The sequence below is a fragment of the Erpetoichthys calabaricus genome, chromosome 17 (assembly GCF_900747795.2).
Source record: "Erpetoichthys calabaricus chromosome 17, fErpCal1.3, whole genome shotgun sequence".
In the NCBI taxonomy this organism is placed as follows: domain Eukaryota; kingdom Metazoa; phylum Chordata; class Cladistia; order Polypteriformes; family Polypteridae; genus Erpetoichthys; species Erpetoichthys calabaricus.
In genome coordinates, this window is record NC_041410.2 from 99007368 (window position 1) to 99026155 (window position 18788).

At 44.7% G+C, this 18788-nt stretch overlaps 1 protein-coding gene across 5 annotated transcripts in view; it reads left to right on the forward strand.

The window, feature by feature from the left end:
* adgrl1a (adhesion G protein-coupled receptor L1a) overlaps nt 1–18788 on the forward strand; it is a 332245-nt gene that overhangs the window by 214070 nt on the left and 99387 nt on the right. For all 5 annotated transcript variants that reach the window (XM_051920528.1, XM_051920529.1, XM_028823930.2 and 2 more), the window contains 2 exons: nt 8583–9383; nt 11841–12152. In XM_051920528.1, the coding sequence (XP_051776488.1) occupies nt 8583–9383; nt 11841–12152 (1113 nt within the window). The remainder of the gene's footprint in view (nt 1–8582; nt 9384–11840; nt 12153–18788) is intronic.

The following is an 18788-nucleotide window of genomic DNA, read 5'->3' on the forward strand; positions in this document are numbered from 1 at the left end:
TATGCCATGCTTCACTATACTCTTCAATTATGTCACAATCTGTCCCGCTTTCCGCTTTATTACTGTAGTCTACATGCCATGTCTCTCTGTTCTCTGAACTGCCCTCATTTACCCCACTATGTGTTGCTCAACTACGCTATACTTTACTACACCCCTATGTACTCTTCTCCCATGCTTGGCTCTCTTGCACTGCTCGATTGTCTCAGCTCTTGTCTTTACTACTATACTCTGGACTGATCTGATTTAGTTCACTCTACTCCGCTTGTCTATGCTATGCTTCACTCTACTCTTTCACTGGGCTCTTGACTTCGTTACTGTACTCCACTCTACTCCTCTCGAGGGTGCTATGCTTAACTACACCCCTTTGCACTCCTCTTCTGTGTTTGGCTCTTTTATTGTATCGTGTCTTCATTGCTGTACTCTGGACTGTTCTGTTTTAGTACGCTCTATTTCCTGCTCGGCTATGCCATGCCTCACTATTCTCTTTTACTATCTGGCGTTTATCACTCTACTCTTTCTCCTGCACTCTTCTAGTCTCAGCTCTGTTTACTGACATCAGCTCATTTTCTTCTCTTCTCTACTCTGCATATTACCACTGGATGTTACTCTACAATACTCATTCTCTCTACTGATCAACTGTTTGTCAAAGACAAACTTTTAGTTTTTTGTATTAAATTTGATGCTGCCATGTTTAACTTATGAAAAGCGTCACTCGGCCTAAATCTGGGTTTTTCAAGGTCAGGAGTGTAGAATTAAATGAGCATTAGCAGTCACTAAATGGATAAAGCAGATAATTACAGAACATATAAAGTAAAACTAACATCCCAGGTAGCGGAGGGCTGAATTTTATGCCACATGCGATCTCACAGGACAAAGCCAACGGCGGCCCCTAGTGAAAGCTGCTGGGAATGATCACTCAGAGAGGACCTGGACTAGCGGACGCGCCCGCTGCATTTCCTTCCCATCTCATCCCTGTCCACCTTTGTCCATGCTTTGTCAGTCTGTCGTCCTCAACTCTGTAAAGTGTATTTTTTAGCTGAACTCACATTGTGAGAGCATTATAGCAGGGGTGTGAAGTGGGAGATGCGGCACATTTCTAGCACTAATTGAGACACTAATTAGCCCCCATTCCCTCGTCTCAAAGCTAACTGACTGGCTTAGGTGGTGCAAATTAAAACTGTTTTTGTTGCTTGTCCCACCACGGCAAACAACGCTGAATGCATCCGGGAGAGCACACAGCCACCTGATGACGTAACTAGGAATTCCCGTTGGCCACCTCTGCGCCTCCGGCAAAGGCCTACTTGACAGTGCTGTTCTGTGAAGGTAGAAGGCTGCCCGCCACAACAGCCACATGGGGGCACCAGTTGCCCTCGTGTGCTGTGGGGATTCAGACTACAGTTTCAGGCGAAACAAGCTGGCAACTCTGCTTGGATGGCTTCTAGTTTGGGGAGTGCGGTGAAAGCTGAAACCTCCAGGTGGCAGCAACCTCCTAATGATATGCAGGCCTGCTTTTATCATAGACAGGTAAAGGCAACATCCCTAGGAGAGTAGGTGTGACATCTCGCTAGGGAGGAGAGCCCTGAAGGATCTCTTTCTGTGACTTTCTACTCACAACTACTGAGTGGAAAAACATGGGTGATGATTAACTCAACGTTATTGTGATGAGGTCCTCACTGACAAGCAGCCATTAAAGGCCTGAGGGTTTAGATTTTGTTGGGTGCAGAGGGTATGAAAGGCATAGGTTTACTAGTGACAGTGACACACAGTGACAAGGGTGGCTCCCAAGTCCAACGGGCCACTGGGCCCAACAAGACATTGGGCCTCCCACCCCTGTTATGATCATTAGACACGTGACTAGAATTACTGTGAGCTGGAAATGAAACCTGGAGATGATGAGAGTGCCAAACGACGCAGTCAGCAAGCAGCCAAGGTCAAACCCAAAAAGACAGTCAGGGCTAAAGAGCCAATGCAAACACTAAAACTGAACAGCAGGCTCTACTTAAAAAAGCGAAATTAACTATTGCTACAAATGAGAAGCGTTTTGGAATATCCATTGAGGGATACTGAACCTGTCACACGTTACCATATTGATACCGAAAATACTGTTGATATCACTAATTGTGTCTCCCGTGAACAGGAACGTAGTCACATGCAGCCAACATGGTGTAATAATAAAATAAAAAAGAAATCACAGGATAGTAATGATAAACAACACCCTTATCCGGAAAATAACAGTAAGAATTATTGTCAAAAATGAAATCTCCATGCGCAAAACCTCCAAACGCACATAAACAGCTGGTTAAACACTACAAACCCCACCTGATGAGCTGGCAGCTGATGAAGAACACAACAGCCTTGAGACACTTCAAATAATAAAACACAAATACAGTAAAACCTGCGATAAAACAATCCGACAATAGTGGGAATTGGGAAATAACACAATCATTGTTTGTCCACCTTCCTTCCCCTTAAATGATCACAACGGTCACCATCACTCGTTCACTTGAACTGATGACTGAACTGTCTGCCGGTCTGTGATACGAATGCACAACGCTTGGCGCTCATAAGCTGTGTTCTGAACTGACCGGCTTTATAGAGCTACATACAATTACGTTATATCCATCAGCGTGACCGCGAAAGTCTCCTGTAATGGCAATATCACCCAAACACTGACCTTTTAGGGCCCTCAAACCCAGTTGGTTTCATTTTCATGAGGGGCCCCGACAGGCCTGTTCAGGGATCCATGTACGCTTGAGGCCAGTAAGGGAGTCGCAGTGCTCGATGGTGTTCCCTGTTAATCGGCTTGGGGAAATCACCTGAGGGATTTCCTCTGCTCTTATTTTGTTTTCCACTTTTCTAATTGGGTGCTCGCTGCCTTAATTAACTTCTCTAGCAGTGGAGTATAAGAAACGCTGGAGTTTCCTGTTATTTATACCAACAGGGCAGGCTAAGGGGAATCTCTTTTCCATTTTGCACACTCCTGTCCCAAGTCACCTGCCCAGAACTGTAGGTGCTGATGGCACTGCCACTTATGCCCAAACATCTCCTGTTGTGACCCGTCCCCTTCTAATGTGTTTTGATTACAAAAAGCCGAGTCGCTGTGGGCTCATACTTGGAGACAATTGGGAAGGTGGGACTCCAGGCGCATACCTGTGCGGTTCTTCCTATTCCGTTTCAGGCCTCTTAAATCAGAAGCCTGTTTTTCTTACAGTCATTCTCCCTGATCAGCATCTTCATTTGTTACTCGCTTCCCTGCCTCCTACTAACATGTCTCACAGTTTTTCTGACTAATATGCCCTTTACAGACCATCTCCCCTTTGAAGACCAACACATGGGGTATCTCACCCTGCTCCACAGCACTGAGGATGTACTTTCCAGCCACATCCCCACTCCATCCAGTCCCTTCATGCTAGATGGCGCAGTCTTAATGGGAAGGATGATGCTGATGCAGTTCTTCTCTCTTTTAATAGACAAGCCACGGGTGACCATTATGAGTGTACTTCATAGTGCTGGACCAGTAGGGAAGTCAGATTGTCAGAAATAATCTGGTCTTCAAATGGCTGTCTTTGCTAAATTCTGGTATAGCATTGAGTAGATGCTGCTGACGGCTCTACTCTAGTGTCAGTGAGGCCGCATCTCGAGAGGAAAGAACCTCTGAGTACACAAGGAATGAAATTCAAGAAGCTCCCATCCAACAACAGCTGAATTTACATCCTTTAGTGCTTACGTTCCCCTGCCCATTGGTCCGCCATTCCTACCAGACAGTATGGTCTGCGGTGTACAGGGTAAGGCAGTTGGTGGATGTAATATAAAACCTCTTGGCATTTCAGCATCCATTTTTACCCAGTATTGGATGTTATGGCCAAAAATCCATTTCATGATATGTTGTATTTAAAAATTGTGATGGTTTCGGTAGAGGAAGTTCTAAAGAATTTGTATACACTTTTCATTCTGAAACATTTTTTAACAAATCTATTATTGAATAATTGTGCCCACTGTTAAAACGCTTGTTAACGCTCTGTTGCTCCAATAGGGTTCTTAGCAGGTATTCATCTTTCTTAAAACGGTATTAACAGCACAGCTCTTTTCTCGCTTGCTGACGCTATACAAACAAGAGTGCGAGACGCAACGTCTTCCTGTCCTTCATCCTGTTTGAATCAACTCACCAGTCGTGTTGAGCACTCTGGGTAATATTCTTAACCGGGTGTACATTCAAGTCCATTCACAAAGACATCATCTTGAAGCCACAAATGCACAGACACAAAATCATATTTCCTATTTCTTTTTCAATCATGTTTTATATTTCTCATGTACTTGGGTTTAGCAAACCAGTACAACATGTTTTATGACATCCATACCAGAAAAAGAATTTTGCCAGGTATACTGGATCAACAGGCATAGATCACCAATTCCTCCGAATTCCTCCTCTTCACTTTAAGAACGTCAAACCGTTTCCATCTCCCATGACACTCTGCAGCAGCAAACTCTTCCTTTATTGAGCGAACTTTCAAAGTGCGAAATGAACGGGCGACCTTAGAGCCGCACCTCCCTCAGACGTTTACTGTCCTGTTATTGTGGCCCATCCATTCATTTTTCAAACCCATCTATTCCATGTTCAGGTCGCTGGGAGCCTGATTCTTTCCCAGGTTCGAGCATAATGCCAGAACTAACGTGGGACACATCTCAGTATTAAGACTATTATTATGGAGTAGACAGACTTCCTTTCTGTTTTGTGTGGTTTCCTACCCGTTTGTGTAGAATTTACCTCCGTGTTGCTCTAACTAACGTGAAAATGAGGACATTGACATATGACTTGTAGCAGTATTGGTCCCAAAGCTGTCACTATTCATTGTTTTCTTTACAGATTAATACGTTTCACTTTTTTAAACTGGCTAGAGGCACATGAGGAACAGAAAGGCCATTAAATGACCGCTCAAGCATCTTCTGTCTTGCAGGTTTGTGCTGCCTTTGTGTGCCGTTGGCCTGATGGCAAACACGAGTTTCCCACCGGGAAATTTCACAAGAATGAAGGAACAGCTTCAATGTATAGGGAATGGTGCTACCCAAATTAGTTCATTTGTGAGGTAGCGTTGACCTCTCAATCATTTCAAATGCAAAAAAAAGGTCACACAAAAGTATTATTAATATCTACCAATCTGATATGTAATAAGACATTAACAAAGACTTCTGTTAGTCTTAGTAGCATTTAGAAAACAACAATCAAGTCTGTGCAATGTGGCATATGAAGATAGTGTTAGTGTGTGCTAATATGTCTGCCAAAATCACGTATTTGGGGCAGCACGGTGGCGCAGTGGATAGCGCTGCTGCCTCGCAGTTGGGAGACCTGGGGACCCGGGTTCGCTTCCCGGGTCCTCCCTGCGTGGAGTTTGCATGTTCTCCCCGTGTCTGCGTGGGTTTCCTCCCAAAGTCCAAAGACATGCAGGTTAGGTGGATTGGCGATTCTAAATTGGCCTTAGTGTGTGCTTGGTGTGTTTGTGTGTGTCCTGCGGTGGGTTGGCACCCTGCCCGGGGTTGGTTCCTGCCTTGTGCCCTGTGTTGGCTGGGATTGGTTCCAGCAGACCCCCGTGACCCTGTGTTCGGATTCAGCGGGTTAGAAAATGGATGGATGGATGGAAAGTCACGTATTTGGGTACAAGGCTTGGGAATCCTTTACTAATGCCGTACAAGAGCAAAAGAACTTCTCACATTCAAAAGTCATGTAACCATTGTAAAATAAGGAAGACTCACGTTTCCTGCCATTTTCTGTAGTAGAAAAAAGTACTCTTTCGTACTGGAGGTTTGACAAAACCACGACGTGAAACCCGACTGCCGCACAGGACAGGTGACATCACCGCTCTACCATTGAGCTGAAGAAAAAAGTCAAAATCCCGTGAATCAACGCGGCGGAGCAGGCAGTGCATGGCTTGCCCGCCCTTTTAGACGCCGCGTTTATTCTGCTGAAAGAACTCAAAATCCCATGAGTCAATGCAGCGGCACGTGTTACACTGTCCATGGCCAACCTGTCCTGTAAACACAGCATAGATTCTCGCGGTAGAACTCAAAATCCCAGGAATCAACGCGGCGGTTATGTGGCGGGCTGACCATGTTGGTCACAATCCGTGCCGTTGCGTTGATTCATGGGGTTTTGAGTTCCTCCGCCAGCTCAATACTGGCGTTATCGCCTGGACTTTTTCTCCTGGCGATTATTCCAAGAACGTCAGCCTTGTTTCATGGTGCGTTTTTTTTAAACGCTCTCACATGAAAGAGTACTTTTCGATATTCAAAGACAGAGAAACGTAAGAGTTCCCGTTTAATATGCCGCCCTGCAGAGAGACGATGCTTCGTTAGCGTTGTTAGGGCCAAAAGACCTTACATAATAGTAACAGTATGTGACCAACAGATGCATTCAAAGTAGGACTTGATCTAAAATGGCATATTTGTGCTCAGAATTGAATTGAATTAATGCAATGCGCGCTTTATGTAGTCAGTTTGCTTTTAACTTGACAAAAAAAAAAAAAATGATGAGAGCACGGCTTTTTATTGCTTTTGTTTTGGACCAGGAAACAAATTAAAATTGAAAAGTAATGCAGGCCAGAAATTCAAGCTAATGGCACAAAGTGAGAAGGTGGGATGTCAGCAGTTGGCGTAATGAGGGGACGTTGCCTGATCGGCTGATCATTTGAAGCATCCCGTTGTATGAGGAAGGGTGGCTCCTCCAGAATCAAACAATTCGTCTCCATCTTGTGTAGTATATTCTCTCCACAAAGGACTCCAGTTTCCAGTCAGGTTCACCAGCACCATCATTGTTGGGGGGGGGGGGCTGGGGGGGGTCATCCTTTGTTATTTTCTAAGGCCTTGCACCTGCACAGAGACGCCGCCCCGTCCTCCCGCTCGGCTCTGCTCAGGCCCACTCCGGCTGGCTGCAGGACACAGTGAGTTCTTTCTGTTACTCTCTTTATCTTTTCCAGCAGCAAACCCGTTTTGATTCAGGTAGGCTTGGCAGATGGGAATGGAGGACGTGCCAACTAACTGTGTGTGTGTGTGTGTGCGCGCGAGTGAGTGACTGAGTGTGAGTGAGGGTGTGAGAGGTAGAAATTCCTGTCTTCCTTGCTGCTCCCTAGTGGTGATTCATCCAGCATTGGACAATCCAGAGGAAGAAGAAGAATAAGACGGCCGTTCCGGAGAGCCGCAGGAGTGTCTCCGCTCTCTTTTCTTCCTAGCCCAATGTGAAGATGGACATTTGACCAACGAATTAACCTTTACTTTCAGCTCCCTCCTTCCCAAACGTTGGTGTACGTAAACAAGGCTGCCTCCTGCTGGTCTGACACCCTTTGAGGGCCTTTTTTTTTTCTTCTGGAGCATTTTGGTCTTCAAGCCAGGCTGATCCTCTGCCTGTTTGTTCATGGCTGGCGTTTTTGACTCGGTGGCTCTGGCGTCTAAGCTTACTGCTTCGATCGCTGACTTGCTGTCTTCTTTTTTTTGCCAGCTTCAATCAGGACAGGTCCACTGTACAGGTACTCACCTTGGCTCAGACGCCGGGTGGTGTAGTAACCACTGCTTTGCCATTCTGTTTGCCAGTTTTCAAATATTTTGTGGCCTGCCCAAATTCCAGTGGACACCCCAGTGTTTGCCATCTTCTTCTTGAGGCTATTAAACTAGCTGATACTTTAGAAGGCCAGTAAAGAGCCAACTTTTCATTCATGTCAGACCCCTTTAGCCGGACTGGTAGGCTGAGGGGTTTGCCTTGGAGACAATGTGAAAGAAGGAAAAAAAATAAAAAATAAAAGAAGAATCCTTTGCACCTGCCAGTTACGTTGACTTTGCAGCCAAACGTCCGAGCAAAAATGGACACGCCGCACGACTCCATCCTTTGTTTATTCAATAGGAAAGAAATGTCCAGCATTGGGGAGATCCCTTCTTCCAAATGGGTGTTGTTATAATCCTCAGTGTTGTCACGGATGGGAGCAGTAGGTCACAAAAAAATACAAAAAGAGCAATGCATTGTGGGTCATGTCATGTTGAAGGTTTTTTGTTTTGTGTTTTTTTTTTCAGTTTGGGGACTCCAGTGGGGCACCAGAGCATTAGGCAAGTTTTCCACACGAGCAAATCATGGCTATAGCTTAATGAATCTCTCTAACGCACATGCATAGGTGGCACCTAATCTTTCATTTATACGACATCAACATGCATATGGGATTTGTTATAAAGAAATCCTGCCTACTACACCACTCAATCCAAGTGAAATGAGACTGCATCCTAGATGTTGGTCCATTGACTGGTAATGTTCACCTGTGCTAGCAGCTCAAAGTGCTTACCAGCTCCGATCCCTTTGTCCGACTTTCTGATTGGCCCGTGATTTTTTTATACCAATCCTGTATGCACGTCATGTATATATTAATATATAATCTACTGATTATATATGCCCAGACTCTGTAGAGCTGTACCTACCTGTTTGTTTGTATGCACGGTAACAGAGGCGTGTTCTGTCAGATTCTCATGCCAACTTACCCACTGTTCTGTTTTGTCTCTTCTCTTTCTCTTTCTCTCGCGATTCCCCAATTCCCTTTTCCTTCCACCCCCAGTTTTCGTGTGTCCCGGGACGTTGCTGAAAGTGCAGGAGCCCAGTTCAATGAATGAAGAAGAGCAACGGGCCGGGGCTTGGTGCAAGGACCCGCTCCAAGCAGGAGACCGCCTCTACATCATGCCTTGGACACCGTACCGTACGGACACCCTGACGGAGTACTCCTCCTGGGATGACTACGTCACCGGCCGTCCCACAACCACATACCGGCTGCCGAACAGGGTGGATGGCACCGGGTTTGTGGTTTACGATGGGGCAGTGTTCTACAACAAAGAGCGAACTCGCAATATTGTCAAGTACGACCTGCGGACACGGATCAAAAGCGGTGAAGCCATTATTGCCAACGCCAACTACCACGATACGTCCCCGTACCGCTGGGGTGGCAAGTCAGATATTGATTTAGCAGTGGATGAGAATGGATTGTGGGTCATTTATGCCACTGAAGCAAACAACGGGCGTCTTGTTGTAAGTCAAGTAAACCCCTATACCCTTCGCTTTGAAGGTACCTGGGAAACTGACTATGACAAGCGTTTAGCCTCGAATGCCTTTATGGCGTGTGGGGTGCTCTATGTGGTCCGCTCTGTTTATGTTGATGATGACAGCGAGGCTGCCGGCGACTTCATAACGTACGCCTACAACACAAACCTCAACAGGGAAGAGCCGGTCAATATTGTGTTCCCCAACCCTTACCAGTACATCTCCTCAGTAGACTACAACCCAAGGGACAACCAACTGTATGTGTGGAACAACAAGTTTGTGTTACGCTACCCCTTGGAGTTCGGACCTCCTGACCCCACAACAGGTCTGTCTTTCTCTCTCTGGTATGCTTTCCTTTGCAGGCTGCACTTCTTATACTGCCCTGGCTACATTGTCGCTGAGAGGGGGGTGCTGCTGGAGCACCAATGGGAAGGCCATGTCCGGGGGGCTCCGTGTACGGTGTTGTGAAACAGTATCTTCCTCTGCGATATTCTCTCTTGTTGTAGATACCGGACGGGAAGTTGCGATGGATGGTTTCAGATCTTTAGACAAAATGCAATATTTGATCAGGGGAATCAGAGGAAACCTACAACATCATGTTCTGAATTGCTTCTGGCTTATATTTAAGTCACAAAGTTATCTTACGCACGTTTTGCCCATGTGAAAAGGTAAATGCCCCCTTATTCTCTCAAGGTTAATTGGTAATTTGGCTCTGCTGATTGAACACGGCCAATCCTGTTGAATGCACTGATTACAGTTTGACACAATGAGGGTGAAGCCATCGCCACAAGGCTTCTAGAAGAACACGAGGCCTTTATCAAATGGAATTCCAGAAAGGATGAACTAAAAATGGTTGAAACTGGCCAGCCAGGAAAGGGTGACAAAGTCGTTTCTGAGGCCGCAGGTTTAGAGCCAATATCTTCCAAATAACGAGAACATTCAGAAGAGCAAAGAGTGGCCGGTCAAAACGATCCCAAGGACACAACAAGTCATTCAAGAAGTTACAGAGGATCTTGGAAGAACATCCAAAGAACGGCAGGTCTCTATAGTCTGAGCTAAGGTCAGTGTGCCAGACTCGAGTCCGAGTTAAGCAGGACTTAATGTATGAACAAGAAGTGAGATAGAAACCCCTGCTATCCAAGAGAAACATCTGTGCAAAAAATAAACCCACTGGGTGATCCCCAAGTCTTTTGGAATAATGACAGCCAAGTCAAAAGTCAATGGTAAGAACATCAGACCTACAATCAAACATGGTGTGTGGGGGTGCTTTGAAGACTTGCTATTATTGAAGTAACCGAGAATTCGGCACCTGACCAGAATATTCTTGAAGAGAATGTCCAGTCTTCTGTCCTTGACCTAAAGCTGAAGTGTCACTGGGTTAAGGAGCAGGACACAAGATCAAATCTGAAGGAGGTTTAGTCAAAGTCACCGGAAGTGAGACCTGCCATCGTGTCTCGGTGAAAGCGTTTCTGCAAAGGAGACTGGGCGATGTGAAGGACACATTCAGTTGCGATAATGTTTTGAAACAAAGGGAGCAGTGTCTCTTCACATGGGTGACGGGGTGTTCCATGATTAAACAGACCTGCCATATCGTGCGGCCGCTCAGGTTCCCTTTCTCTATTACTGCATTTTGTCTGACTGTCTGAGGCCATTGACTGTGGACAACAACAAAGGAGAATAGGAAGGGGGCGAATACTTTTTCACAGCACTGTGTTTTTTTGTAATGCTTGACGCACTGTCTTCAGTTCCATCTCAGTGGTTACTCTGCCCTTCCCCTGTAATTTCTCCATTTTGATCTGCTCCCCATCTTGTTGATTCTGCCATGAGCCCAGCTGTCTGTCACTCACTTTATGTTCACCTTCAGTGCATAAAGCCTCCTATGGATTTTGAGGACCTCTTCCTCTTCTGTATGCTGCACAGACCAGAGACGTCTATAATGCTCTGGCCATGCGGAGGCAGTACCCCCACAGTTCCCAGTTGAGATCTATGAATAAGCTTACTGGCAAAAGCTGGTGGCCTACATGCTATATCGGCACCCTTAGGGACCTGTCATCTTCGGAGCGTCAGGGTCCCTGTGCCATTTGTAGAAAACCTTTCTCCATACAAACAACAGTGTCATTATTTCTGTTAGTCCCCTACGCATGGTGTTGCCTCTCCACTTTTCATTTGATCGTCTCGTTCCCTGACCATTGTTACACTAGAAAGGGAAGGGGCGCCCCAGGGGAGACTCCATACCCATACAATGAAAGAGAAGGACTGGGATGAGAAGTCTCACCATATCAGGCCGTACCCTCCGACCCCAAGGAGAGGCCATAGCTGCTAATGTCCTGTTCACTCCTGAGCACGTTGTTTCCTGGAGCCCATCGTTGTATCCACCGGTCAGAGTGTTCAGTAACTTTAGTTCATATCACAGATTGAAGGCTGGCCACTCCAATTTGAGAAGCTCCATCTGTTTGTCTCGTCAGTCATCTAAATAAGTCCCAAATAAATCTCACCCAAAGGTCCCACCGCTCTTGTGCACCAGCTGTCATCTGTAAGGGCTGACCACTTTGTGTTTATTGAGATGTCCTTGTAGTCCACTCAAGTCACCTTTTGAGCCTCATTCTCAGTTGTAATTGCATTGACAAGCCCCTTAGATATGAAGGTGCCAGCCTTAGAGGCACCAAGGTGGGTGGCCTGGCTCAGTAGCAGAGCGGCATTGCTGTTGTTGTTGTTATGAATGCACCTCTGCTTTCTCCAGACGGAGACAACTAAACTGCAATCTTGTCCTTTCTGTCCACAGGACCTCTCACCACCACACAGTTGACCACCACTACGTCTGTCAAGCCAGTCCCCCCAACTTCCACCAGTACAGTGAGCTCAACCACCACTAAGCCTTTACCTCTACCATCCCATCCTATTGGGGCCATCAACCAGATGGTGCCAGAACCGCGACCAGTCACAGCTGCCGTTCCGTTTACCCACCGTCCCCTGCCGGTAAACCCACATGCCCCCGATCAGCAGCTCTGCGAAGGCCGCATCACTCGAGGTGTCCAGTGGCCGTCCACCCAACAGGGGGTGCTGGTGGAGAGGCCCTGCCCGAAGGGGTCCCGAGGTAAGTCACCTGCTTCTTTCATTCACCGTTATTGTAATTCTTTCGAATTGATTGCTCTGGTGGTGTCGATGCTAAACTAGGGGGACAGGACAGTAACATGGAATCAGCAAATGTCATCGATGTCGATGGACGGAGTTTAGTGACGTGTGTGGCGGATGATCCTTAATGCAAAGTTGTACGCATAGGAGGGACGTCACGCCAAAGCTGCATAGCACGTGTGCAGTTTCCATCCCAGTACTGCCCTGAATTCTCAACTTTGCTCATTTCTCGCTGGCTTCAGGAATTTTTCTAGTGTGCAGTTGGGAATCATCTCTGTGTTTTCTGAAACTGAGGATTCGGAGTATTTCATTACTTTTGCTATTTACTATTTTTAGGAAGTTTGTATTTTCATCATTTTTTGCTTTGCCACCATTTTCTTTCCGTTCCAAGCACCGCCATTTTGAACATCGTTGTGGTTTGCCAGGCGACATCACCCCCGGGTCCTGTTGAGCGACGTCGTCAATACGACGATATCAAAGCCGGCGGCACGAAGCACTCGTCGTCCTGGTGTGTGGGTCCTCTCTGTCTTATTAGCGTGTGCTTATGGCGACTGACATGCAGCTACTCAGCTAGCAGTGAGTCGGCGTGAAGTCGTTTTCGTTTGAACTGCTCGTTATGTTTTTATTAATATTAACTCTTCTGCTCTGGGTTTGTAATACTGGAGAATTCACATCGTGTAATGGGTTTTGTCTTTTGATGTGTAACTGACGATTATTTTTGCACCATTTCCTAAGTTTTTACGAGTTCTGCCTTTTTTTTTTTTGCAGTTTGTTATAATCGCCCAGTAATGTGTACCATGTGGTGTGTCTTTCTAGGACTGTGGAATAACGACGATTCATATTTAAGGTTTATTTTGTGTTAAAGGCAATCATTAAAATTGTTCAGAATATTTGTTATATAACAATCTGGATGAGAAGAGGCCATTCAGCCCAACAAAGCTCGCCACTCCTGTCCACTTAACTCCTCCAAGATAACATCAAGTCGAGTTTTGAGGGTCCCTAAAGTTCTGCTGGCCATCACTCTACTTGGTCACTTATTCCATGTGTTCTCTGTGTGAAGAGAAATGTCTTCATGTTTGAGAGCAGTTTGGCCTTAACAAGTTTCCAGCTGTGTCCCCGTGTTTTTAATGAACTCGTTTTAAATCCACCGTCTCGATCCACTGGACTGATTCCATTCATAAGTTGAAACACATCAATCAGGCCTCTTCTTCATCTCCTTCTGCTTAAACTGACCAGACTCAGCTCTTTGAATCTTTCCTCGTAATTCATTCCCTGCAGTCCTGCAATCAGCCTAGTTGCTCTTCTCTAGGCCTTCTGTGGTGCTGCTATGTCTTTATGGAGACCAAAACTGCACCCAGGACTCCAGATGAGGCCTCACCAGTGTGTTATAAAGCTTGTGCAGAACCTCCTGTGACTTGTACTCCACACATCAAGGCGCTATATAACCTGACATTCTGTTAGCTTTCTTAATGGCTTCTGAACACTGTCTGCAGTTGATTGTGTCGAGTCCACGGCGACTCCTAAATCCTCCTCATAAGGTGGACTTTCAATTTTCAGACCCCCCCTTTGTGTATTGAGACCTAACAAGACCTCAAGTTAATGCAAGGACTCGGATCTTCTAATCTTTCTTCATAATTCAACCCCTGTTGCCCGTAATCAGCCTAGTCGCTCTTCTCTGGACCTTTTCTTGTGCTGCTATGTCTTAATGGAGACCAAAACTGCACCCAGGACTCCAGATGAGGCCTCACCAGTGTGTTATAAATCTTCAGCAAAACCTCCTGTGACTTGTATTCCACACATCAAGGCGCTATATAACCTGACATTCTGTGAGCCTTCTTAGTGGCTTCTGAGCGCTGACAGTTGATAGTGCAGAGTCCACTTTGACTCATAAATCCTTCTCATAAGGTGAAATTTCGATTTTCAGACCCCCCTTTGTGTATTCAAACCTCACATTTTTACTTCCTGCATGTAATACTTTATTTACATTTACTGACATTAAATTTCAAAGCCAGTGTACTGTCCAAGTCCCTCCGTGATAACTCAGTGGATTCTCGATTATCTGCCAACCCACCTATTATGATATCATCTGCAAACTTGACCAGATGGTTATTTATATTCCTATCCAAATACAATACAATATAATTTATTTTTGTATTGCCCAAAATCACACAATAAGTGCCGCAGTGGGCTTTAACAGGCCCTGCCTCTTGACAGCCCCCCAGCCTCGACTCTCAAAGAAGATGAGGAAAAACTCCCAAAAAACCCTTGTAGGGAAAAATGGAAGAAACCTCCGGAAAGGGCAGTTCAAAGAGAGACCCCTTTCCAGGTAGGCTGGGCGTGCAGTTGGTGTCAAAAAGAAGGGAGTCAATACAATACAATACAATACAATACAAATCAGCGTCCCTGCACTGCCCCCTGCTGGACACTACTCTAAATGTCAGCCAACTCTGATCAAGTTCCACCTTTGTTATCCGAGCTGCAGTTCAGCCATTCCGCAGGTGGGAGGATGGAAATGCAGCCAAATTTCTCCCTCCTGGTAAATGTGCTGTCACTCAAAGCCTGGCACAATGGGCAATGCCCACTTTGTGCCTCATCGTTACAGTTGCTACGCAGTGTGCAGGGTAACCAGAGGTCACAACTTGTGACGTCACTGAATAGAAGCTATACATAGAGATTGGGATCATGTACTTCCTAATTATCTGAACCTTTGATAGTGTCTGGCACACTTACAGTCGTGTTGGTTTCAAGATTTATGCAATGGTGTGTTTCACTATTTCTTTGTTTAGGGATTTGGCTCTGACGACAGATTGGAAAGATTGACAGTTTTGACCTTTGCTCATTTTGTGACTTCACCTCATCCTTGATTTCTTTTTAAAACCCCTCTCTGTTTTTTCCTTCTTCAAACATTGTGGATTTATTAAGAGCTAGTAATTGTTCTGTCGATGACGGACAACAGAATCATTTAGAAATCTCTTACCCTACATGTACTTTCAGCGCCGTTCCTCTGTATTCACGTGTGTTTCCATACTCTTCTTCACTGGTCTCCATTTTCCTTCTCAGTCTCTCTCATTGTTTTCGAGGCTTTCCGTCGTTGAAGGCAACTCTCTCAGCGTGCGCCTTTACTCTTCCTTGTGCGTCTCACACTGTCACCAAAGCCAAGCTGACCAGTCCGATTGCTCTGTGTGACAGGACGCACAGACTCTGGTGTTTTATGATATTGTAGGTTCAGAAATGATAGGTAGGAATAGGAGAAAAGGAAACAAAACCAGTTTGCATCGAGAGCAGCCAAATCCAAGATACAGTTCAGAGAACAGCACAACGTTATACCAAAGCGAAAGACCGCAGGGAATGCAAAGAACTGACGAGAACTGCAATGCTGAAGGCCGCTGGCCCTTAAATAGCCCTGGGGCAGCGCCTGTGTGCTAATATCCATCCTTGAACTTCTCGGCCTAACGCTAACCGTTGATGGGCCCGTCTCCGGACCTCCTCCCTGTGCTTCTGTATGAGACATCTGAGAGTGTGGAGAGCAGCATCTGGAAGTTCAATAAAAAAACGTAGTCTTCTCTTCATCTTTTCACCGATTCCATTCGGCTTTGTTCCCTTTTTAAAGGTCACTCATGTCTTTACCCAGACAAAATAAAAAAAAAAAAAGGAAAGTTGCTGTAATGGCGTAAATGTGCAGCGAGCCCAGAAGAGGAGAGTGGAGTGGTACTCAGTTCACGCAGCTAATTAAAAGGAAAAAAATCACAATGACAAAAAAAAACGAATTCTAACACAAGGACTAATCCAAGTCCTCAAGAGCCGAGTGAAATAGCATCACCCGCTGAATTCACTGCTTGTCACCGAGTGACATTTTAGGATATGCAGGACATGTAGGCGGCAGTGGCATCCCCATCAAGCCCACCAGCTCCCCAAGTGAATACTCTGCTTCATTGGACCCGTAGGTGGGCTTTATAATCAACAACTTGGTCCACTTCAGGGTCTCGAGGGCCAGAGACTCTGTGCAGGGACCGTCCTATCTGTGTGTCTCTGAGCTAATTTGTGTTCTAATTACAGCTATTTTTTACTATTTTCTACTCATTTTTGACATCTCCTTTATTATTTTATTGAAAATTATAGGGCTTTGCCTCCCGCTCACTTCGCTCGCCAACCCCCGGGTGGGTGCTACACGCTAGCCACTTCGTGGATCTGCCGCTCGCGTTTGGGGAAGCGGATGGACAATTTAAACAGATTGTTATTTTCATGGGAATTGTGACATATGCATAATAGAACTAACTAGTTTACATTACAGCGAGTTATTAACCAGAGTAGAAAATAGTAAAATGGAATAAATTGAAAGCAAATTATGTTTCATGCTACGTTATACGTTTTCATTCGGTTTGGCCCTTGAAATTAACACGCAAATATTTTTTAAACTTTACACTTTTACTGTAAAACTTCAGTCAAAAGAATTTTCTCAATCAACTTTTCGTGAATATCATATTGAATTTTGATTCCGTATTTGGACTTTCATCATGACAACGTAACGTATAACTGCCCGTGAGTAAGTATCGTTTCTTTCTCACTAATAAATAATCTGACTCTTTCGAATGTTTGCCCCTGTGATTTGTTAATTGTCATAGTAAAAGCTATTCTAACAGGAAAATGTAAAAGTTTTAATACGAATGGCATATTAAAATCTCCTTTGCTGTCTAATGTCATTAGTGAAGATGGACTACATTACCTTTCTTGTCGCCTGTTAAAATTTTACATGTCAGAATTGTTCGACAGCATAGTCTATTGATACGCATTTAACCAATTTGCCACAATTTTCACATTAATTCACTTGACTTCATCGTTTCTTGCTGCTAGGATTGCTTGTGTACTCATTTCTTCCATTGATAACCCTTTAGGATGAAAATCTTCAATAAGATTTGGACACAATAAGGAAAACGTAAAAATTTAAAAGAGCTGAGAGCGCAGTAACGGAGTCTGACAAAAGCATTCACACCAATGAGAGGTGAGAGGACTGTGGGCCGTTAACCAGAAATGATTAAGAGGAGGGCGGGACTTGAAAAATCTCTTGGCAAAAGTCTCGCCTCAAGATTTTGTTTTATAACAGAGAGATAATCCGATTCTCTTATGTATTTTGTGCTCTGTCATTTTTAACGATGTTAATATTTTTTAACGTTGTGTTACTTTTGCGTTTATGTGCCAAGTAGTCACACATGAGCAGTCCCATCACGTCAATGACGTAATGTCCTTTACACATAAATACGTTGTTTTTTACACACGGAGTTATCCTTCCAGGGGAATAAAGAAACCCGTTATTGTGGCTCTCAGTAGCTCAGCTTCAGTAAACAAGTAGAGAGGTTTGTTTTATTTATTTATCTCTGTATTTATTTATTTATTTTTGACTTTGGCATCATTTCCAGACAAACTCTGTTGGTTCTTCTTTTCAGCCATGTCACCCCCTTAATCTTACGTTTTTGGTTCTCGTAAGACACATCTGATTCTTGTGGGTATAAAATCCTTTACAATGAATAACTGTATAACTTCATTTAAAATCGTAAGACGCACTCAGGTTTGTAGGTGGCCGAGTCCAGAGCCGTTCGCAGCAGCGCCCTGGACTGAACAGTGTCTCCCTCTTTTTATTCCTAGCTGAACATTGACACGGTGATTTGGGCCGTTCTTTGACCTTCGTGCGACTTACTGTTTCACGTGTTTGGTGTCTCTTCTCCTCCTTTAATGGTTTGCTAACCTGCTGTTGTCTTTCCATTTCATGGACTTGCTGACTGTTTTTCTGCCCCATAACTTCTTGTATCGCACCCAAGCTTTATCTTATTGAGCACACTGTGATGGCCTTCACCCTCCCGGTGACTTATTATCCCATTCGCCGCTTTGCTCTTCATTGTACTCCTTGCTGTTGCATGTTCATAACTCGTTATTTAATTTGATGACTTGCTGCTATTTGTCATTTATTGAATTTCTGCCTCACTCAAAAGCATTCAGCTTCATTTGACGACTTATTACCATGTCTCTTTGAGTTACTTTCATTTTTATTCCTCTCTGCATCATGTCCATGGTTTATTATCACATTTGACATCTTCCTATGTAATTTATCAATTCATAATCTCATTCAAATGCTGGCTTTCACGTTTAGTGTTTTTTTATTTATTTTTTGTATATTTTAGCCTGTGGTGTGTTTCGATCGTGTACCATGTCATGAATATTCTTGCCAACTCACCTGTAGGTCATATTGAGCCGAACTAATCCAACTATAACAGACAGCTATTTTCCCGTTTGGTGATTGTGATCTTCTTTGAGAGTTGAATTTGTTGACCAGACGGTCTTGTAGAACATCTTCACACACAGCATGTGCTACTAACACCCTTTAGTGTCTGTTGTTTTTAGGAATAGGAGCCATAAACAAAGCAAAAAAGAGATCGAAGCCTCTGAAATAAGCCAGAAAAGCTGAAGAGCCTCATCCCAAGGCAGCCTGACTTCCCAACTCCACAATCAGGCTTTGGTCTAACGAGGCCCAAAGTGGAGAAACTGCCTTATAAGGTTTCTGAATATATCATTTTGAGTGAGAGAAACCATGAAAGCCTCTGACTTG